General features: G+C 42.4%; 1 protein-coding gene across 1 annotated transcript in view; it reads left to right on the forward strand.

Moving 5' to 3' along the window:
* The first annotated feature begins 2,123 nt into the window (after positions 1 to 2,123).
* The window catches only part of CLN5 (CLN5 lysosomal BMP synthase), a 91,784-nt gene continuing 70,164 nt past the window's right edge, over positions 2,124 to 23,743 (forward strand). The window contains exon 1 of the mRNA XM_085622051.1: positions 2,124 to 2,393. Within this exon, the coding sequence (XP_085478177.1) occupies positions 2,281 to 2,393 (113 nt within the window). The 5' untranslated portion in view covers positions 2,124 to 2,280. The remainder of the gene's footprint in view (positions 2,394 to 23,743) is intronic.

Genomic DNA, 23,743 nt, shown 5'->3' on the forward strand with positions numbered 1-23,743 from the left:
GAATGATAATGTTTGCTGGAGAATCTTTCAAATACCTCATAATCCTATCTCTCCTGGATTTAACCCTTAGGCCATTTACATTCCATGACATCCAAGTAATTTGGTCTATCCTACCCTCAATCATCTTCACCCGTTTGCTCTCCCTAACACCCAGATGAAAAAGTAGCTCATGAGAACTGTTTTAATGATTATTCCCCCCTCCCCCCCTCCCACCCTCCCACAGCCCAAGCCCCCAACCCTAGCCCCCCCCACTTCCTACCTCCCAACCCCAAGCCCCCCACCCGGGAAAACCCAACCAATGACATTAGGCCCAACCTAGGCCTACCGAGTGCCGGTTCTAGTGGACGTGCTGAATCTATCACCTACATTTTATTGCCCTCAGTAACCTGTGACGGCGTTAATAATTATGAACCTCCGGACTGATCTCCGGCCTGACAATATTCCAAAAAACTATCGACATCTTCCACGGCTCTAAAAGTATGCATCTTATTGTTCCACATAACTTTCAAAAATGCCGGAAATTTCAACTGCACCGTGGCTCCCAACTTTCTCAAGGGTTCAATCCTCTTACCCAACTCCGCAGCGAAGGAATAATTTAAAAATGTTGAGGCTTCCAGAAGGGAAGGAAGAGGATGATTTAAGGGGCTTTATTGTCCATTTATTAAAAACAGAGTTACAGTTGAAGGAAACTGAGGATGAGATTTCGCTGGATATACAGAGGGTACATCGTGACCCTTTTAGACTGAATCCAAACCGCTCGAAACCTAGGAGGATTTTGATTAATTTTTTAACGTATGGGCTAAAAGAGAAAATTTTAGCGGCTGCGTTGAAGAAGGGTCTTTTAACTGCTGGTGAAGCAAGAATCGAGATTAGGTCGGACCTCTCGGTGGTAACTGCAAAAAGGGGAAATGTTAATGTTAATAAAAATTTATAGAGCGCACGTACGCCGAGTGGCTTCATGGCGCTAAGGCTCGAAAAGCTGTCAGAGAAAACATAGAGGCTAGCCCTTTGCAAATAGCCACGTTTTCAGGGATTTCCTGAAATGCAGGAGGTCTGTGCAAGATAGTATTTCCAGAAAAGGAAAGGGGGTGGTGGCGACCAACAGACAATTTGTTGGGGAGGGGGTGGGTTGCGGCTGGCTTGTTCGCGGGGGTGGTAGTCAAGAGACACGACTTGCTCACCTCCGTCACCCCCAAAAACAGTGCGCCCGGGGCAGACCACCCCCTAGCTAAAGTTTGATCAGAAGTACAGTGTTGCTGCAATAAATTTCAGAGTGGGCGTGCTGCCGTCAATGTTACATCACTGAAGTCATAGGGATTGTGAAAATTCCAAGCCTCACACAAAAAGAACATGTGTAGAAAATGTATTCAACAGGACAGTGTGTAGCATGTAGCTATATTACTAAAGTTTGGTGTTTAGCGCACTGCCATTTACAGACAGCCCACTTTCCATTGAAATGGCCACTAAATTTGCTCATCCAGTTTTTTACTTATTAAAATGGCACAAGAGATAATATGTGGAAATCGAGCTTTCAGGAAATATGTCTTGATTTCTTTTGATCCTATTAACATCTTTGTTTTTACCACACTTCAGAATTACAAAAAGTTTGGTTCGTTTGTGCTTTCCAAACAGCCCATATAGGCTGAAATATTTGAACAGTTCATTTACAGGTATTTAAATGTTATTGTGTGTGTTTAGAAAAAAAGACATCTACTGTACTCCTGCAAGATAAAATAGATCACTTTGCAAAATCATCTTGTTTTGCTGAACCGCCATTTGCCAGAGGTAATTGCCTAACATTTGATCTATGTCTTTGAAGCACAGCAAATATTACCAGATGAAAAGAAAACTTAAAGGCACCTTATTGCTCAGTCACCTTCTGAACTATAGCAAGGTTATGCTGTGGCTGCTGCGGCACCCCGAGCACCCCTAATTCCAGCACCTATGCAATTTGAAAAGTGTGGACATTATATATTTTTTACTGGTTTGTAGCGAGAGAAATCACCGTTAGTTGCATATTTTCAATGACTAGATACAAACAAATATAAAAATATCCAGTAGATGGCAGCCCAGACCACACGAACACCTTCAGCCATCATCTTTTCCTGCCATGTGATTTATTCACCGTCAGTCAGCTGATTCACAGGAAACAGGAACAAATTTAACGAGTAACGGCAAAAAGATCAGAACTGTGGGAGTCCGAGTTTCTATAACATTTCGGCTGAAATTCTTCGCTTGCATGGACTAGGAGGGTCTGAAGTGAAGTCCCAGTGGTGGGGGATGTGTCGCACTATGATTTTTCTGACGTGCTTGGTGTTGTTAGTGGCTGTGGTTTGCTGTGCACGAGACAAGGCTGGAACATTTACTCAGCATGGCTGGCCAGTGCCGTACAAGTGAGTACATTCATCTGCAAGTACTGAATGTTTTCTTCTGTTTTTATCCATTACCCTTAGCCTTAGGTTTGTTAGGTAAGTGTGTAACATGAAGCTGAGGTCACAGGTGCTTAATTTTTCAAAAGATTCAAAGCATATTGAGCTGCTCTGCAAAATAGTGCCACTTTTTTAAAAATTCATTCGGCAAGAATTTTAAGGTTGCCAAACTGCCTGGAGGTACACTTTCCTCAATTGTATTTAACTAACGCCAGCACGTTTGCGTTCTCTAACACGTAGTTTCGCTTTCTCGTTGAAAATTGTGGGCGTAAACATTCAAGGGCGCAAAATGCCATTGGCTAAAACGTCAGGACTTTTATCAAGCCACAGGTGATGTGGTACAGCCGCAAAATGGAAACAGTAACTTATGTATTAATTGTAATAGATACCTGTTCTCATCCAATATTGAACAAGCATTTGCAATGCAATAGGTCTCGCATTTGCAAGAGTTTGAGCTAATGCCATTGTAAATGGCAATGCCTTTTATTTAAGTGTTTTGAAACGTGCAAGCGGTGCGTAAACACACACTTTGTACTTATAGTCATTGCCTAAGAGAAGCAAGGTTGGCGGTAACTGCGCCTCTTTTACTGTCAGCCTTGCTTCTCGTAAGCAAGGACTATAAGTACAAAGTGCGTGTTTACGCACCTCTTGCAGGATTTCAAAACACATAAATAAATGGCATTGCTAATAGTTCAAACTCTCGCAAATGCAAGCCCTATTGCATTGAAAATGACTGTTCTGAGATTCGAGAACAAAGTTTCCCCGATGGGGAAAAAAGTGCAGCCTGAGTAACAGCAGAAAGAAAAGGCACGTGGTGACTGCTGTGAAAACAAATGTGGTCATATAACAGCTTGTCACTGTTCATACGCCTCTTGCGCTCAAGCACCTCCCTCCCCCCACTGCTAGCAAACTCTGAGGCAGTTTAGAACTGTTAGCCAGCATTCTGCCCCTTGTGTGAATGCTCAGTGTAGGAGCCCCTTCCGAAAAAGTCAGTGCCTGTCCTGCAATTTAAACATGTACTTAATCCGTGTCTCCCCCTCAAGTCCCTCCATTGCGTACACTGCTCAGAACAGCTGGATTGCAATGCCATGTTGTACGTTCATATAAGGATGCATGTGTCATAAAACCTCAGGCCAATATAAACACCCATGAGCACAACAGTAACATTTTTATCAGAACCCGAGAGAGCCAGAGGGCTAGCGTTGTGTAATAGACATATGGGAGCTTGTCCACTGCATGCGGGTCACTGAAAGGTATATACTGTGTATACCTTATGTTCCCTGAGACACACCATTCCGTCTGAAAACTGGTAAATTTTCAATACTGATAAATAACATAAATACAAGCAATATGTACACCACAAAATGCAGTGATATCGCTTGTCAACACAAAGTACAGTGGGAGGGGGAGGGAAGACCGACAACATGGACAACGAGAGGGGGAGAGAAATAAACAAACTACAGTGGGAGGGGGCGGAAACAAAGTGAACCCAAGGGGGGGAGAAATAAACAAAAACTACATCAGGAGGGGGCGGGAACAAAGTGAACACAGGCAACGGGAGGGGGCTGGAACAAAGTGCCCATGAGAGGGGGAGAGAAATAAACACAAACTGGGGCAGGAACAAAGTGAACACGGGCAACGGGAGGAGGGGGTGGGAAGAAAGTGCCCACAAACAACGGGAGGGAGGGCGGGACAAAGTGAATCACGAACAGTAAACACCATTCCGTCTGGAAACTGGTACATTTTCAATACTGATAATGAACATAAATACAGGCAATATGTACGCCACAAAATCCAGAGATAACGCTTGTCAACACAAAGTACGGTGGGAGGGGGTGGAAAGACAGACAACATAGACAACAAGAGGGGGGAGAAATAAAAACAAACTACGGCGGGAGGGGGCGGGAACAAATTGCCCACGAGAGGAGGGGAGAAATAAACAAACTGGGGCGGGAACAAAGTGAACATGGGCAACGGGAGGAGGGGTGGGAACAAAGTGAACATGGGCAACGGGAGGGGGGTGGGAACAAAGTGAACATGGGCAACGGGAGGGGGGGTGGGAACAAAGTGAACACAGGCAACGGAAGGGAGGGCGGGCACAAAGTGTCCACAAACAACAGGAGGGCGGGCGCAAAGTGAAACACGAACAGTAAAGTTACAAAATAAGGCGAGCCATCACCCCTACTACCACAAGTACTTAATTGGCAAGGCACAGTAATCAGGACACAGTTGGTCGATATAGCATTTAAAATACGAAAGGGACTGTACCTTATTAAAGCAGATGGCCTCACAATTCCTGGAGAACGATGATGGAAGTGAATAGTTCACGACAGATGATTTGGAGAAAAGAGAGCTATACAGAACAAGACAAGCCCGGCGGAGCGTGGCGCGCGCACGCTTAGGGGCGGGGGAGAGCATTCCAGGCAGGGGAGCGGACCCTTTGAAGTGCTCCCAAAAAGCGGATTGCATTGCGGCACGATGCGCGTGATTGTGCGCGTGCTAGCCATGCAATCCGCTTTTTGGGAGCACTTTTAAAACCCCCTTACAATAGTCTCGCTTTGCGATCGCTTACGCGATAGCAAGGCGAGACCTAAAAAGGGTTACCTAAGATCTGAGAGGGTTGACACTGTCTGGAACCTTGTGGATGCAAATGGGCTTCTCTGGTAAGACGGCGCACAAAGACACTCTACTCCATTGATAAGGGTGAAAGGCTGCTTTAATTGAACAGATCAGGAAACTGATCATAACCCCACTATTCCTAGGCAGGTGCCTTACAAAGCTAATAATATTCTCACTAATACATTATAAACTTCCTAATCCAACTCACCCTTCTAAAATCTCACCTCCCTCCTCAAATAATAACTCCTTTTACACCCAAACCAGCCATACAACTTCTGCACCCACTGACGTCACCAAAACACTGCCCTGTAGCCTTTGCCCAATCCATCCCTTTGCCCTATCCCAGCCTCACTGAGCAGTGTTCCCCTCCCTTTGAGAGCCCCCATACAATTGAACCGTTGCTACGCAACCAGGAAAACCCACACGTGTTTTCCTGCCCCACACCCCAACTCATCCCTGAACAAAATCTTGAATAAAGAACCCCCAGAAAAGTGTCACTAACTCCAGAACTTCTCAACCTACAGTTGCAATCCTTAACTGCAGCTCTAACTGATAATACTCATTGCCAAACATCGACAAGTGAACCCCATCCTGGCGGAACAAAGATTGTTCTTCCTGGAGAATCCTCTATATGTTTCAGTACCGAAATACCCATCGTTTTAAACAAAACCTCTAATTTCTCTGTCCTTTCTTCTTTTTTTCTCAATTGCACACAGGACATCCTAGCACCCCTCCAAAATCTTCTCTGTACCAACTTAGTCCATAGTATGTGTTCCTGACATGCATTCATTAATCTTGACAAAATCCATCTTCATTGCATTTAGTAATCCAGTGCCGGACAAAGAAACCGAATAATTTGCCCCAAGATGGAGAACCAATAAATCTCAGCACTCCCTACCTGTCTTACGTTTTGTCAGCATGCTTAACAATTCACCCCACCGAATGCCGCTCTTTCCCCACCAAGAAACTACCACCCTTGCTTTATCAAGTCCAAGTTGTCTGTTGAATAACCTGGCCTCTGCTTGTTTTTCCACCAAACAAACCAAGGAATGTCCTACAATCCACCCAGCAGAAGCATTACTGCATGCCTCCAGCAACATTAAAGATCAAAATGTTCCTTATTTAGAAACCAAATTATCAGCGATAACTGTTTTACCGCCACCTACCAAGTTGTTTTACTGTTTCATCAGAAACACCCAGTCGTTAGGGGCTCTGCCACCGTAACAATCCTAAATAAATGTGTTTAATACTCAAAAGCACACAAACTCAAGGCCCCCAAAACATGCAGTAATTTATGTAAACCTGATACGAGGTCAAGCTAGAACCTAAGTGTACAAACTCCACCTACCTGAAAACTGGACAAACATGCTCTCGGAACCGTTCTGAACATAACCTCCTGACCCCTCCCCAACTGGTCAGTTTTCCAATGAGATAACCATACTCTAATTTCATCACATGAAGCCACAAGATTCTTCCTTAACAAACCAACCTTTCCTCTCGAACCCAACAACTCTGAGATATGAAAGCCTCCATGAAAAAAAAACATACACAAGGAAAACAATGCCGCTTCCAAGGAAGAAAACCAAAAACAAGATTACTTCTAAACAATGTCTAAAAGCAACTTATCTAAAATTGGTCTACGCCTGTTACATCGGGCACCCCCTTCGTAAGCCCACATTGCCAATTTCCTGCTACATACTTCAATCTTCATCGAATCGGATCCCCAAAAACACTTTCCGTAAAAGGATATGCCTGCCTGTTTACCCCAAATAGTGATCTGTGAAAGACCCATATCAATATGGATCATTATGAATTTAACCACATCTGATTGGCCTTAGAGGGAATTCAAGTGAATTCATCCTCTCCTGCATGCTCCTGAACCTAGGAATGCTTGCCTGGCCCATTTGTTTGCTTTTTTAATAGAAATGGCTACCGACTTTTCAATTAGATCAAGTACTCTTCTCTACCCAGCTGCCAAAAGTTCAGTGGCACCCTGGTCCTTTCTGATTCTGCTCCTGGTGCTATCCCAAGGAACGTATGCCACTGTGAACAAGATAATGCATCTGCAATGTTATTTTCAACATGTGGAGGATATCTTGTGTTAATAATAATGTTGAACTTTAGTTAGCTTAGCAGAAAAACTCTTAAAAGCCTGAATATCTTATAATCTTTTGCTCCCCCGCAAAATGCATGGCCACTACCAAAGAAAAGAATTCCAAGAAAGTGATGCTTCACTTCTGTTGAATAACTGGGAGAAAAACAGCTGTGATGCACTCAAAAGGTCTTCTAATTTAAACCATACATCAAATATTCTACATTTTCGAACAATCTTTTAGGGTTATGTGTGCACCAGGATAAGTGGTTCTGCAGACCACTGAATACGAACGTACAACAGAAAACCAGAGGTGTGTCTGGGGATACCAAGTGCACTACAAAAATACACTATCCAGTGTACATCTTTCAAAGATTGTTAAATCACAATCATCACATGAAACCCATTGTATACTGTGAACCAAAACATTTATCAATGAATCAAACGAAATCCAAACAGAGTCGCGTGTTGATTGTGAAAACAGTTCTTTCTTTACTGTCACAGAAGATCAAAGTTCATAGCTGTTGCAGCGACATCCTACTGCAATAAACACATGTTCAAATAAATGGTCTCAATTTCAAAAATTTCCCAATGCATTTCGGGCTGATAAAGCAAAGCCCTTCGTCAGGGGAATCTACAAAACATAAATGACAGCAATGTACATAATTGTCAAAACTACATATATACACATTATAAAGCTTACAATTAAGGCCCATCAGTTAGGCCGGACTCGTGACTTGCATAAAGTGTGTGCCAATGGAAGTAATAGAACGTCAAAAATGAAACCAAAGATATTGGAACTGCCAAAAGGAATAGAAAAGCCAAAAGGAATAGAAAATTCCAAAAAAGATAGAGAATTCCTACCACCGCGGGTGCCGTACAGCTAAGCGTCAAGTGTTCTAATAAAGAAATACCCTCTCCCAGCTTTATACTAGGTGCAGAACAAACGAAAACCATAAAAGATATCGTACCAGGAATAAATAGTAGTAAACACTATATCCGCTACGTGCCAGGTCTTTGTGAAAAAATGATGATGGAGAACCTGAGCGTTAAATAAAGTAACATCAATTAAAAAGAAACGTAAACAGTCCACGACTCATTAAACAAGTGTGTTCGTGATCGTCTTACCAACAAAAGTCGATACTGCGTTCAGTGGTTGTTCCGAGAAAACAGAAATACTGTAAGATACGAAAAAGGCACGCAAATGCGTCAGTAACTCGGGAAGTTTAACTAATGCTCCGTAATGGTGCATAAACCAGAGCCATCGATCGCTTACCAGTCGTCATGTGGCAAAAAGTCCATCACCCAAAGTGTCGACCCAACCGGAATAAGGAGTAGGACGTTGTGAGAGACATGCAGGTTTTAAATAAAATCAGCGAAAATAAAAAGAGGACTGTGTTAGTGAACTCGCCGCAGCCATATTGAAAAGTGCAATGAAGAGTCCCGCGAGGAGTGCAACAAAGCGAGGAAAGACAAATAGAAAGAGGACTGAATTGATGAACTACCACAACCGTGTTGGAAGGTGCAATGTAAGATACAGCAATGACATGTCCTGATTAGAAGACTGAAAAGTCAACAAATAAAATCCAGAGCAAATAGTGAACAATAAAGTTGTACAATTATAACAATTAACAATACTTCTAAACGTTATGCAACGCTCTATAGCACTGTACATGAATTACTTTACAACGAAAATGAATGGCAAAATTGATAAAACAATTAATTGGTAATGAAAACATGATGAACAATATAAACACAATAAACACTAGAATACCAGACAGAGAGATATCAATTGTACACAGAGATGACAATGTGCAAAAACGATCAGAGGAAACATGATAATTCAAATTTATCATTCAGCCCCATAGGGGCAAGTGTTTGTAAAAACCAAATCCAATGCGACTCCCGTTGTGCTAGCATTTTAGACATGTTTCTCCCTGGGATGTCCTCAATAATTTCAAGAACCCCAAATTTAAGCTGAGCAAGTGAGTGTTTGGAATTAGTCCAATGTTGTGCAAGCGGAGAACTGATAGTTTTAGTTCGAATCCGACTTTTGTGTTCGGTTATCCTTGTGCGAAGCGCACGTTCAGTCTTGCCTACATAGCATAAATCGCATGGACATTTTATAATGTAAACTACATGATGACTATTGCAGTTCGCATTAAAATGTAAATCAATCTTTTTGCCTGTTCGTGGATGGGGTAGGCTACTGCCTACCAACACATTATTGCAGTGTGAGCAATTCATGCATTTAGACATTCCTTTGTGTGCCACCTTGGGTTTGATTATACTCTTGGTAAGCAGTTCTTTGAGATTCCGTGATCTCTTATAGGCAAACAATGGAACATCAGTGAAAAGGCCTTGGAGGTCTGGCTCACATTTAAGTAAATCCCATCTCTGCAATATACTTTTTTTTAACAGGTGAGAATCAGTCGAATAAGTGGAAACGAAAACCTCTCTCTTTTTCTCAGTAAGTGGCATTCTCTTTTTAAGCAAATCTTCCCGATTGGACGCTATGGCCCTTATAGCCGCCTGCTCAACAATTTGTACGGGATATCCTCTGTCAAGGAATTTACTTTTAGAGGCTTCAATAGCCTGCGTGCCAACCTCTAGATCAGACGTGATACGCTTGATCCTGAGGAACTGTGAGTACGGGAGTTGGCGTTTTTAAGGCCATGGATGGAAGCTTTGAAACAGCAAGGCATTGTTTCGATCTGTGGATTTAGTAAAAACAGTCGTCCGAATGGCAGAATCTGATAAAGTGAGTTGTACATCCAAGAATGCTATGCTAAAAGGGTCAATCAAATGTGTGAATTGAAACCGAGGATTGATCTGATTAAGTGACACAATCTGAGTTTCAAGGCTGCTCTGCGACCCCTTCCAGACAATCAATATATCGTCGATATATCGACGGTATACAAGGAGATTTGAAGTCCATGCAATATCTGTAAGAATGTGCTCCGTTTCAAATTTAAACATGAAAATGTTCGCGTAGCTGGGAGCCCCGGAAAAACCCATCGATGTACCATTGGATTGTAGGAAAAATTGACCCTTCCACTGAAAGTAGCTATGAAACAAGCAACAATTCAGGATTTCAACAAGAAAAACTTTACTTGCTCTAACATCATCCTGACGCAATAAAGCCCATTCAATGGCATCTATGCCATCCATATGAGGAATAGATGTGTACAAAGAAACAACATCTATTGTACATAACCATAGTTGTTCACCCTCAGGAATATGAATGTCTTGGAGTATTGTCAATAGATGAGTTGTGTCTTGAACATAAGATGGACAACTCTGAACAATTGGTTGAAGGAAAGTATCTAGATAACGACCAAGAGGATCATGAATGGAGTCACATCCCGAGACAATGGGTCTCAAGGGAGGATCGTCCAAATTTTTATGAATTTTTGGGAGCATATACAGGCTCGGCCTTCTTGGAAATTGAGTGAATAAATAGTCTCTTGTTTTGGTGGTAATCCATTGCATGTCTATTGCATGAGACAAAATAGAATCCAAAATCTTCAAAAATTCATCTGTGGGATCTGACTCTAATGGCAAGTATGTGGACCGATCTTGCAACATCTGATCTACCTTCAACTCATATTTACTACGATCCATGACCACTAGAGCACCACCTTTGTCCGCTTTAGTGAAATGTAACGAGTTCTGAGATTGTAATGATTTCAAAGCAAAACTCTCACTCTTGGATAAATTGGAATTACCCAGGGGACGGAAAGGAAACTTAGATATATCTTGTTTGACAAGAGTCTCAAACAAATCTATAGCCTTGTGTGTAATGGGGGATACAAAAGTACTGCGTGGCTTAAACTCAAGGTATTCAACCTCCATGTCTGACTGAGACTCTGTCACAATTGTTGAAAAAAAGAGTCTTAAGCGTAATTTCCTAGTAAATTTGTAGAGAGCAATCAGAGAATCTAAGTTTCTAGACTGAAAAGTTGGTACAAATGAACTACCTTTGTTAAGTACAGCCATCTGCTTGTCAGTCAATGACTTAGAAGAAATGTTAACCACTAGTGTTTCTTTGTGCGACGACTTGTTCCTGTTTTTGTTGAATCGGTGACCTCTACGTGTTTGACTTGTTCTGCAGGTGGCTGTGTAGGTGGTTGGTTTGAAGCCGGACTGGTGGCCAAAAAAGACACCTTAGATGTGCTAGGGACTGGAGATTGACGCTCACCCGATGGGGGTGGTGGTGGAACACTTGTAGTGACAGGTGGTCGAGATAATTGAGTGTCACTAGTAGAGGCTATGCTTTCTTCGGAAGAAGTGGTGGTAGGTTTTTGCCAATTTCGTCTCTGAGAATAAACTTCCGCCCAAGAATAAACTTCATCCAGCTTATAATCAATTGTGTCACGGCGAAATTTCCTCACTTTTCGCTCATGTATTTCTTTAGCATATGCATCTAGTTTCGTATTGATATCAGTAAGGGTACTGGACCATACTTCATTCTCCATACGTGACACCAAGTTAGCCTGAAGTTCCTTGATTTCTGTTTCTAAGCCACTAAGAACAAGTGAAAGTTCTTCAACAATAAGCAAAATCAAGTCAAGGGAGCATTTATTCAAAATAGTGTACCACTTCTCCATAAACTTTTTGTTCATTTTAAATAACATGGGCTTAATTGCTAAACGCAGTCCCCTGGGTATGCGGCTTGCTTTGTGGTATTGGATTAAAGTGGTGGCATGCAGGCGCTGGTTAATCTCTCTGCGCATCAGGTACTCTAGCTGTCGGACTTGTTGCTGAATAGGACCAGAGTTCAAGTCAAAAGTCCTGACCTCCTTGATGAGACCATAAATGTCCGCTGCTTCAGCAGCAGAATATGCTTTTGTTTGTGCTCTATTTTCAGTCAAATGTGCTATGTCGTCGAACGACATGATTACTCAATGGTAAAACACTTAAATTTGTGGTGTAACTGTAGCTGTGTGCAGAAAAATTGAATAACTGGGAGAAAAACAGCTGTGATGCACTCAAAAGGTCTTCTAATTTAAACCATACATCAAATATTCTACATTTTCGAACTATCTTTTAGGGTTATGTGTGCACCAGGATAAGTGGTTCTGCAGACCACTGAATACGAACGTACAACAGAAAACCAGAGGTGTGTCTGGGGATACCAAGTGCACTACAAAAATACACTATCCAGTGTACATCTTTCAAAGATTGTTAAATCACAATCATCACATGAAACCCATTGTATACTGTGAACCAAAACATTTATCAATGAATCAAACGAAATCCAAACAGAGTCGCGTGTTGATTATGAAAACAGTTCTTTCTTTACTGTCACAGAAGATCAAAGTTCATAGCTGTTGCAGCGACATCCTACTGCAATAAACACATGTTCAAATAAATGGTCGGATTCGAACTAAAACTATCAGTTCTCCGCTTGCACAACATTGGACTAATTCCAAACACTCACTTGCTCAGCTTAAATTTGGGGTTCTTGAAATTATTGAGGACATCCCAGGGAGAAACATGTCTAAAATGCTAGCACAACGGGAGTCTCATTGGATTTGGTTTTTACAAACACTTGCCCCTATGGGGCTGAATGATAAATTCGAATTATCATGTTTCCTCTGATCGTTTTTGCACATTGTCATCTCTGTGTACAATTGATATCTCTCTGTCTGGTATTCTAGTGTTTATTGTGTTTATATTGTTCATCATGTTTTCATTACCAATTAATTGTTTTATCAATTTTGCCATTCATTTTCGTTGTAAAGTAATTCATGTACAGTGCTATAGAGCGTTGCATAACGTTTAGAAGTATTGTTAATTGTTATAATTGTACAACTTTATTGTTCACTATTTGCTCTGGATTTTATTTGTTGACTTTTCAGTCTTCTAATCAGGACATGTCATTGCTGTATCTTACATTGCACCTTCCAACACGGTTGTGGTAGTTCATCAATTCAGTCCTCTTTCTATTTGTCTTTCCTCGCTTTGTTGCACTCCTCGCGGGACTCTTCATTGCACTTTTCAATATGGCTGCGGCGAGTTCACTAACACAGTCCTCCTTTTTATTTTCGCTGATTTTATTTAAAACCTGCATGTCTCTCACAACGTCCTACTCCTTATTCCGGTTGGGTCGACACTTTGGGTGATGGACTTTTTGCCACATGACGACTGGTAAGCGATCGATGGCTCTGGTTTATGCACCATTACGGAGCATTAGTTAAACTTCCCGAGTTACTGACGCATTTGCGTGCCTTTTTCGTATCTTACAGTATTTCTGTTTTCTCGGAACAACCACTGAACGCAGTATCGACTTTTGTTGGTAAGACGATCACGAACAAACTTGTTTAATGAGTCGTGGACTGTTTACGTTTCTTTTTAATTGATGTTACTTTATTTAACGCTCAGGTTCTCCATCATCATTTTTTCACAAAGACCTGGCACGTAGCGGATATAGTGTTTACTACTATTTATTCCTGGTACGATATCTTTTATGGTTTTCGTTTGTTCTGCACCTAGTATAAAGCTGGGAGAGGGTATTTCTTTATTAGAACACTTGACGCTTAGCTGTACGGCACCCGCGGTGGTAGGAATTCTCTATCTTTTTTTGAATTTTCTATTCCTTTTGGCTTTTCTATTCCTTTTGGCAGTTCCAATATCTTTGGTTTCATTTTTGACGTTCTATTACTTCCATTGGCACACACTGTATGCAAGTCACGAGTCCGGCCTAACTGATGGGCCTTAATTGTAAGCTTTATAATGTGTATATATGTAGTTTTGACAATTATGTACATTGCTGTCATTTATGTTTTGTAGATTCCCCTGACGAAGGGCTTTGCTTTATCAGCCCGAAATGCATTGGGAAATTTTAGAAATTGAGACCATTTATTTGAACATGTGTTTATTGCAGTAGGATGTCGCTGCAACAGCTATGAACTTTGATCTTCTGTGACAGTAAAGAAAGAACTGTTTTCACAATCAACACGCGACTCTGTTTGGATTTCGTTTGATTCATTGATAAATGTTTTGGTTCACAGTATACAATGGGTTTCATGTGATGATTGTGATTTAACAATCTTTGAAAGATGTACACTGGATAGTGTATTTTTGTAGTGCACTTGGTATCCCCAGACACACCTCTGGTTTTCTGTTGTACGTTCGTATTCAGTGGTCTGCAGAACCACTTATCCTGGTGCACACATAACCCTAAAAGATAGTTCGAAAATGTAGAATATTTGATGTATGGTTTAAATTAGAAGACCTTTTGAGTGCATCACAGCTGTTTTTCTCCCAGTTATTCAATTTTTCTGCACACAGCTACAGTTGCACCACAAATTTAAGTGTTTTACCATTGAGTAATCATGTCGTTCGACGACATAGCACATTTGACTGAAAATAGAGCACAAACAAAAGCATATTCTGCTGCTGAAGCAGCGGACATTTATGGTCTCATCAAGGAGGTCAGGACTTTTGACTTGAACTCTGGTCCTATTCAGCAACAAGTCCGACAGCTAGAGTACCTGATGCGCAGAGAGATTAACCAGCGCCTGCATGCCACCACTTTAATCCAATACCACAAAGCAAGCCGCATACCCAGGGGACTGCGTTTAGCAATTAAGCCCATGTTATTTAAAATGAACAAAAAGTTTATGGAGAAGTGGTACACTATTTTGAATAAATGCTCCCTTGACTTGATTTTGCTTATTGTTGAAGAACTTTCACTTGTTCTTAGTGGCTTAGAAACAGAAATCAAGGAACTTCAGGCTAACTTGGTGTCACGTATGGAGAATGAAGTATGGTCCAGTACCCTTACTGATATCAATACGAAACTAGATGCATATGCTAAAGAAATACATGAGCGAAAAGTGAGGAAATTTCGCCGTGACACAATTGATTATAAGCTGGATGAAGTTTATTCTTGGGCGGAAGTTTATTCTCGGAGACGAAATTGGCAAAAACCTACCACCACTTCTTCCGAAGAAAGCATAGCCTCTACTAGTGACACTCAATTATCTCGACCACCTGTCACTACAAGTGTTCCACCACCACCCCCATCGGGTGAGCGTCAATCTCCAGTCCCTAGCACATCTAAGGTGTCTTTTTTGGCCACCAGTCCGGCTTCAAACCAACCACCTACACAGCCACCTGCAGAACAAGTCAAACACGTAGAGGTCACCGATTCAACAAAAACAGGAACAAGTCGTCGCACAAAGAAACACTAGTGGTTAACATTTCTTCTAAGTCATTGACTGACAAGCAGATGGCTGTACTTAACAAAGGTAGTTCATTTGTACCAACTTTTCAGTCTAGAAACTTAGATTCTCTGATTGCTCTCTACAAATTTACTAGGAAATTACGCTTAAGACTCTTTTTTTCAACAATTGTGACAGAGTCTCAGTCAGACACGGAGGTTGAATACCTTGAGTTTAAGCCACGCAGTACTTTTGTATCCCCCATTACACACAAGGCTATAGATTTGTTTGAGACTCTTGTCAAACAAGATATATCTAAGTTTCCTTTCCGTCCCCTGGGTAATTCCAATTTATCCAAGAGTGAGAGTTTTGCTTTGAAATCATTACAATCTCAGAACTCGTTACATTTCACTAAAGCGGACAAAGGTGGTGCTCTAGTGGTCATGGATCGTAGTAAATATGAGTTGAAGGTAGATCAGATGTTGCAAGATCGGTCCACATACTTGCCATTAGAGTCAGATCCCACAGATGAATTTTTGAAGATTTTGGATTCTATTTTGTCTCATGCAATAGACATGCAATGGATTACCACCAAAACAAGAGACTATTTATTCACTCAATTTCCAAGAAGGCCGAGCCTGTATATGCTCCCAAAAATTCATAAAAATTTGGACGATCCTCCCTTGAGACCCATTGTCTCGGGATGTGACTCCATTCATGATCCTCTTGGTCGTTATCTAGATACTTTCCTTCAACCAATTGTTCAGAGTTGTCCATCTTATGTTCAAGACACAACTCATCTATTGACAATACTCCAAGACATTCATATTCCTGAGGGTGAACAACTATGGTTATGTACAATAGATGTTGTTTCTTTGTACACATCTATTCCTCATATGGATGGCATAGATGCCATTGAATGGGCTTTATTGCGTCAGGATGATGTTAGAGCAAGTAAAGTTTTTCTTGTTGAAATCCTGAATTTTTCTTGTTTCATAGCTACTTTCAGTGGAAGGGTCAATTTTTCCTACAATCCAATGGTACATCGATGGGTTTTTCCGGGGCTCCCAGCTACGCGAACATTTTCATGTTTAAATTTGAAACGGAGCACATTCTTACAGATATTGCATGGACTTCAAATCTCCTTGTATACCATCGATATATCGACGATATATTGATTGTCTGGAAGGGGTCGCAGAGCAGCCTTGAAACTCAGATTGTGTCACTTAATCAGATCAATCCTCGGATTCAATTCACACATTTGATTGACCCTTTTAGCATAGCATTCTTGGATGTACAACTCACTTTATCAGATTCTGCCATTCGGACGACTGTTTTTACTAAATCCACAGATCGAAACAATGCCTTGCTGTTTCAAAGCTTCCATCCATGGCCTTTAAAACGCCACCTCCCGTACTCACAGTTCCTCAGGATCAAGCGTATCACGTCTGATCTAGAGGTTGGCACGCAGGCTATTGAAGCCTCTAAAAGTAAATTCCTTGACAGAGGATATCCCGTACAAATTGTTGAGCAGGCGGCTATAAGGGCCATAGCGTCCAATCGGGAAGATTTGCTTAAAAAGAGAATGCCACTTACTGAGAAAAAGAGAGAGGTTTTCGTTTCCACTTATTCGACTGATTCTCACCTGTTAAAAAAAAGTATATTGCAGAGATGGGATTTACTTAAATGTGAGCCAGACCTCCAAGGCCTTTTCACTGATGTTCCATTGTTTGCCTATAAGAGATCACGGAATCTCAAAGAACTGCTTACCAAGAGTATAATCAAACCCAAGGTGGCACACAAAGGAATGTCTAAATGCATGAATTGCTCACACTGCAATAATGTGTTGGTAGGCAGTAGCCTACCCCATCCACGAACAGGCAAAAAGATTGATTTACATTTTAATGCGAACTGCAATAGTCATCATGTAGTTTACATTATAAAATGTCCATGCGATTTATGCTATGTAGGCAAGACTGAACGTGCGCTTCGCACAAGGATAACCGAACACAAAAGTCGGATTCGAACTAAAACTATCAGTTCTCCGCTTGCACAACATTGGACTAATTCCAAACACTCACTTGCTCAGCTTAAATTTGGGGTTCTTGAAATTATTGAGGACATCCCAGGGAGAAACATGTCTAAAATGCTAGCACAACGGGAGTCGCATTGGATTTGGTTTTTACAAACACTTGCCCCTATGGGGCTGAATGATAAATTTGAATTATCATGTTTCCTCTGATCGTTTTTGCACATTGTCATCTCTGTGTACAATTGATATCTCTCTGTCTGGTATTCTAGTGTTTATTGTGTTTATATTGTTCATCATGTTTTCATTACCAATTAATTGTTTTATCAATTTTGCCATTCATTTTCGTTGTAAAGTAATTCATGTACAGTGCTATAGAGCGTTGCATAACGTTTAGAAGTATTGTTAATTGTTATAATTGTACAACTTTATTGTTCACTATTTGCTCTGGATTTTATTTGTTGACTTTTCAGTCTTCTAATCAGGACATGTCATTGCTGTATCTTACATTGCACCTTCCAACACGGTTGTGGTAGTTCATCAATTCAGTCCTCTTTCTATTTGTCTTTCCTCGCTTTGTTGCACTCCTCGCGGGACTCTTCATTGCACTTTTCAATATGGCTGCGGCGAGTTCACTAACACAGTCCTCTTTTTATTTTCGCTGATTTTATTTAAAACCTGCATGTCTCTCACAACGTCCTACTCCTTATTCCGGTTGGGTCGACACTTTGGGTGATGGACTTTTTGCCACATGACGACTGGTAAGCGATCGATGGCTCTGGTTTATGCACCATTACGGAGCATTAGTTAAACTTCCCGAGTTACTGACGCATTTGCGTGCCTTTTTCGTATCTTACAGTATTTCTGTTTTCTCGGAACAACCACTGAACGCAGTATCGACTTTTGTTGGTAAGACGATCACGAACACACTTGTTTAATGAGTCGTGGACTGTTTACGTTTCTTTTTAATTGATGTTACTTTATTTAACGCTCAGGTTCTCCATCATTTTTTCACAAAGACCTGGCACGTAGCGGATATAGTGTTTACTACTATTTATTCCTGGTACGATATCTTTTATGGTTTTCGTTTGTTCTGCACCTAGTATAAAGCTGGGAGAGGGTATTTCTTTATTAGAACACTTGACGCTTAGCTGTACGGCACCCGCGGTGGTAGGAATTCTCTATCTTTTTTGGAATTTTCTATTCCTTTTGGCTTTTCTATTCCTTTTGGCAGTTCCAATATCTTTGGTTTCATTTTTGACGTTCTATTACTTCCATTGGCACACACTGTATGCAAGTCACGAGTCCGGCCTAACTGATGGGCCTTAATTGTAAGCTTTATAATGTGTATATATGTAGTTTTGACAATTATGTACATTGCTGTCATTTATGTTTTGTAGATTCCCCTGACGAAGGGCTTTGCTTTATCAGCCCGAAAGGCATTGGGAAATTTTTGAAATTGAGACCATTTATTTGAACATGTGTTTATTGCAGTAGGATGTCGCTGCAACAGCTATGAACTTTGATCTTCTGTGACAGTAAAGAAAGAACTGTTTTCACAATCAACACGCGACTCTGTTTGGATTTCGTTTGATTCATTGATAAATGTTTTGGTTCACAGTATACAATGGGTTTCATGTGATGATTGTGATTTAACAATCTTTGAAAGATGTACACTGGATAGTGTATTTTTGTAGTGCACTTGGTATCCCCAGACACACCTCTGGTTTTCTGTTGTCACTTCTGTTGAAGCCATTCATGCGGCCAGGGCTCAGCAGCCCAAAGCCCGTCCCAAAAAAGCCCAAACCTATGTGCACCACAAGTATCTGAAAATAATTGCATTCGCCAAAGTCAGTTATCCTTCAGTTTCCATACTGTCACACCATTAAATTCTTTCAAAAAGGTCATCCAAATCCTCTCTCTCGCTTGCTTTGATGTGCACGCTGGGATGCGGTAAAACTGTGCTTGAAATTGAAAAACCCAGCCTCCTGCAAAAGCTCTGCCCGCTCTCAACACTCTATGCCCAAGCAGCCTTTGCACTTTCGTCAGTTCCAACTTGTGAGAAGCTTTTGCTTCTTCAAACATTTCCATCAAGATATTGATCTTTTCTTGTGGTAATCGAACCTCTATGCATACTGAATCAAATTCAGTATCCAAAATGGTAAATGTAGTTAGAAGTCCATCGTTTTTTCCGGGGCCAATAACACTCCCTGTTCGCCATTGCCCATGAAAATCCAGAAGGGCTCTCTGGCATTCCCCAGAATGTCCTTTCCCCACCAACAAGAAATCATCCAAATAGTGAGTAACATTACGGAAGGCATAAGTGAATTGAAAAAACACTGTAGCAAGGAACTAAACATCTCAAACAAATAACATGAAACTGAAACATCTCATTAGTAACATTCTGTCAATGAAGATAACCCCAATGTTGAAATGTCACCTGGATGCACTAGCAGGCTCCAAAAAGCAGATTTGATGTCTGATTTTTTTTTTTAAATATCTTTATTGCATTTTTATCTTTCCTGTTACATAGGTACTAAGTATCAGCACATATTCCATTTATAACAACATCCTTGATATTATGTCGCAGTTACATCAATCCAATTATTTCAATCACAGAATTATGACATAGTGCATCTTAACTTCGCAGGGATTGTCGTGCGTTTGTAAAGTATCATAGGCAGTATCTGCCCCCCTGTCCTGCCGTCTCATCATTAAGTAGCTGGACATATCAGTCAAATGCGCCCCTTCCGTATTGCAATCTATAGTACTTTAGCTTGTCTGCCTCAGCTCCAACAGTGAAATCTTCACACAGTTATTTCTGAACAGGAAAGTGTGTGAGTACCGCGACCTGTTTACCAGTTGCGTACATTTCGTTTCTTCTTGTCTGTCTTTTCTGCTATTTTTCGTCTCTTATGTGTTTTCCCCTGTTCCCTGTTTTTCTTACTCTTTCTGCAGATTTGATGTCTGATGTTGCCGTTTTCACACCTGTCCCACAAGCTCTCAGCAAAACAATGGCCTCACACACTGAAGATTATTTCACTAAGGTGTCTTCACTGGCAATTAATTCATTAGCAGAATCTCCTTGAGGCCAAAACAGATGATGTATCAATCTTAACTCCCCATGATGTTTTTTGGGAACCACTACCAAATGTGAAATTGTAAGATTTTCCAATTGCCACTCCTAGAACGGGCCCACAATCCTGACTTCCTTCTCCAATTTTTGTCTAACCACATCTGCATTAGCCAACACTGATCTCAAGTTGTTTACCCAACGTCTCTGCCTCCGTCCTTGATAACAGAGCCTGAAACCTTCTGAAAAACCCCCAAACAGACAGTGCCTCTGCCTGGGATAAAATTGAAGCTAGTAACCCGGTATATCAAACTCCATTGGAGTAGGGCCTTTTGCCACCACTTGCTGTTGATCTTTCCCCCTATCAGTACCCGTGTATTGCCTCCTTGCCAATTCAAAGCAACACTTCCCAAGCTTTTAACTACTGGATGCCTCGTTCCACAATTGGCACAGTCATGCTGAATTCTCCATCGAGCTCTGGTACAACTTCCCCTATTTAAGGACCAACCTGTGCCATTCTATTTAAATTGCCCCTTGCCAGCTGTAACCACCACAAGTTGGGTGGCATGCCCTTGAAAGGGGTTGAATTGTAATGGTAAACCACTAGCCGTGTGTACCCATGGCGCCGGCCTAGCTGGCCGCATTAATTGAAATCACAACTCATTATCAATCTCTCCCAGTTCTTTCTCTGTATTCACTGCCAAGTGATCCCGGAACTCATCATATCGAAACCATGCAAAACCACCATAATCAACTTTGGCTCTCCTACCAACATCTATGTATTTAACCCCTTCCATGCTGCGCAGATTCCGCCGCTGTGCTGACGGAATCTTGCGCGGGCGTGGTCATGACGGAACGGTTCCGTCATGAGCACAGCTCAACCGTGGCTCATGACGGAACCGTTCCGTCATGAGCACCGAAGGGGTTAAACATTGCAGCAGTCTCCAGATGGCCGATGCAGAAAACACTGGCATATATTAAAAATGTTGATGTCCAATTGTAAATGGTTGTGGGAACTTTAGGACGCCTTGTCAGCTTCCGTTGCTCCTCTTTCACTTCAATCTCCCTATATAAGAGATTGAAAACTTCTACAAATTCCGTTTTCAAAATTTTCTTGCTGCTGTGTTATACCATGTAAGGCAAATTTTTATTTTTAACACTACCCCTAGAACCATCCTTGCTGTTATCCCCCTCATGTGTGTGTTTCTGCCTCCTTGCTCACATTCTTGTCATCACCCACAATTCCTTTTATCTTTGTCCTCCTGCGACTTCAATGTGTCTTCCTTACTTTCCTTACATTGTGACCCCTCACCTTGTTTACGTTCCTCAGCAGCAACAAGAACATTTGTTGGGCTGTTACCCACACCTACCGACACCATCAGAAGTACCTGTTGAGCCCTCCTTTTAATTTGTGAATACACACTACACTGATTCTTACTGGACCTCAAGAGACTCCGACATTGTTTTATCCTCTCTGCTGTTTTTTGTTGTCCCTGCGTATCTTATTCTATCTGCCCTTTGCTGTTCTTAAACTGCACTACACCAAATCTCTTTCCTCCATTAGAACCCTTACCCACTGTGTGTGACACCTCCGCCTGCACAGTCTCTTCTCCATCTCTTACATTCTCCACCTTCTTGTGAAAGCCCTTCATCCCCATAATCCAACACATTCTCCATCTGCGTATCTCATGCATCTGCACATACTTAACTACTTGTGCTTGGCTGTACCCCATCCCCAACACCGCCATCATCCATCCAATGTGAAAGTGATTGAGGTCTTGCTGTCAGGAAGGTCCCTTCTGATCCATCCTTCTCTTCGGACTGGTGTCCCCAAGTCGTTCTGGACTTGACCGGTGTCTGGAAACATTCACTTACGTGAGAAATCAGCGTTGCACTAGCCTAACCGCCCACGGTGCCTGGTCTGAAAATCAAGACATACCCAGGGGCCCCTCCAGTCGCTCCAAACTGTCCTTGAAGTGCCTTACCAGTCATCAAAAACAATAAATTCTTGCTTGCAGCCCCTATTTCTCTATCCCCACCCAAGTCAGACCGTCTTATTGTAAGTGATACCAACTTGTCCCTTCCAGCCATCCCTTTCATCGCATCAAACTTGCCAGGAGTAACCTCTCTATTTTTCACTTCCCACCTCTGCACCTTGTTAATCAGGGGGCACTTCTCTAAGGCTGCAATACGGAAAGCGGAAATTCGCACTCACCTGGGCACAGACTCTTGACAACGGGGCGGCAACGCTGTAAGTCTCCCCTGCCGCCGAACGACATCACCGGCCGCAGTTGGGGGAGACTACAGCTCCCAGGATACCTAGCGGCATCAGATCACTTCCGCCCACCAGCGCGCCCGGAGGCGCTCAAAAAGCAGAGGCTCCCTCGGTGGAGTGGGGGCACTTCTCTAAGGCTGCAATACGGAAAGCGGAAATTCGCACTCACCTGGGCACAGACTCTTGTCAACGGGGCGGCAACGCTGTAAGTCTCCCCTGCCGCCGAACGACATCACCGGCCACAGTTGGGGGAGACTACAGCTCCCAGGATACCTAGCGGCATCAGATCACTTCCGCCCACCAGCGCGCCCGGAGGCGCTCAAAAAGCAGAGGCTCCCTCGGTGGAGCGGGGGCACTTCTCTAAGGCTGCAATACGGAAAGCGGAAATTCGCACTCACCTGGGCACAGACTCTTGTCAACGGGGCGGCAACGCTGTAAGTCTCCCCTGCCGCCGAACGACATCACCGGCCGCAGTTGGGGGAGACTACAGCTCCCAGGATACCTAGCGGAATCAGATCACTTCCGCCCACCAGCGCGCCCGGAGGCGCTCAAAGAGCAGAGGCTCACTCCGCGTCGCGGGATGCGCGCGGACGGCGCCGGGCGAAGCCCGGGCAAAGGGCGGGCCGTCTGTGGCCATCAGGGGCAGACAGAGGCAGGGCCAGGCTACCCCCCTTTCCGCCTCCGAAAAGTCACCGCGAGGTAGAGGTATGCTATATTCCAGAGAGTAAGATCTGTACGTACATTTGCCTCTTATGGACTGGTTGTGATCATCTTCTTGAAAAGACATTTAGTTGCTAATACAACAGAGCCGGACTGTATTGCTAGTATCTGATTTAAATTCCTGATACCCTAAGTCCCTCCCTACTGAACAAATCACCTACCCTGATATTTACCTCCGACTCCCCAGTTCATACCCCTCAAAAATCCCCGGAGTGCACAGAAGTATCGTCAAAAACTACCCCCTCACAAACCCAAGGACCCTTAACTCGGGGGAAAACTAAAATAAAACTGATCGGTGGAAGGGGGGCACACACAAAAGGTCGCTCTCACATAGA

Source organism: Triturus cristatus, chromosome 8 (genome assembly GCF_964204655.1).
Source record: "Triturus cristatus chromosome 8, aTriCri1.1, whole genome shotgun sequence".
Classification (NCBI taxonomy): Eukaryota; Metazoa; Chordata; class Amphibia; order Caudata; family Salamandridae; genus Triturus; species Triturus cristatus.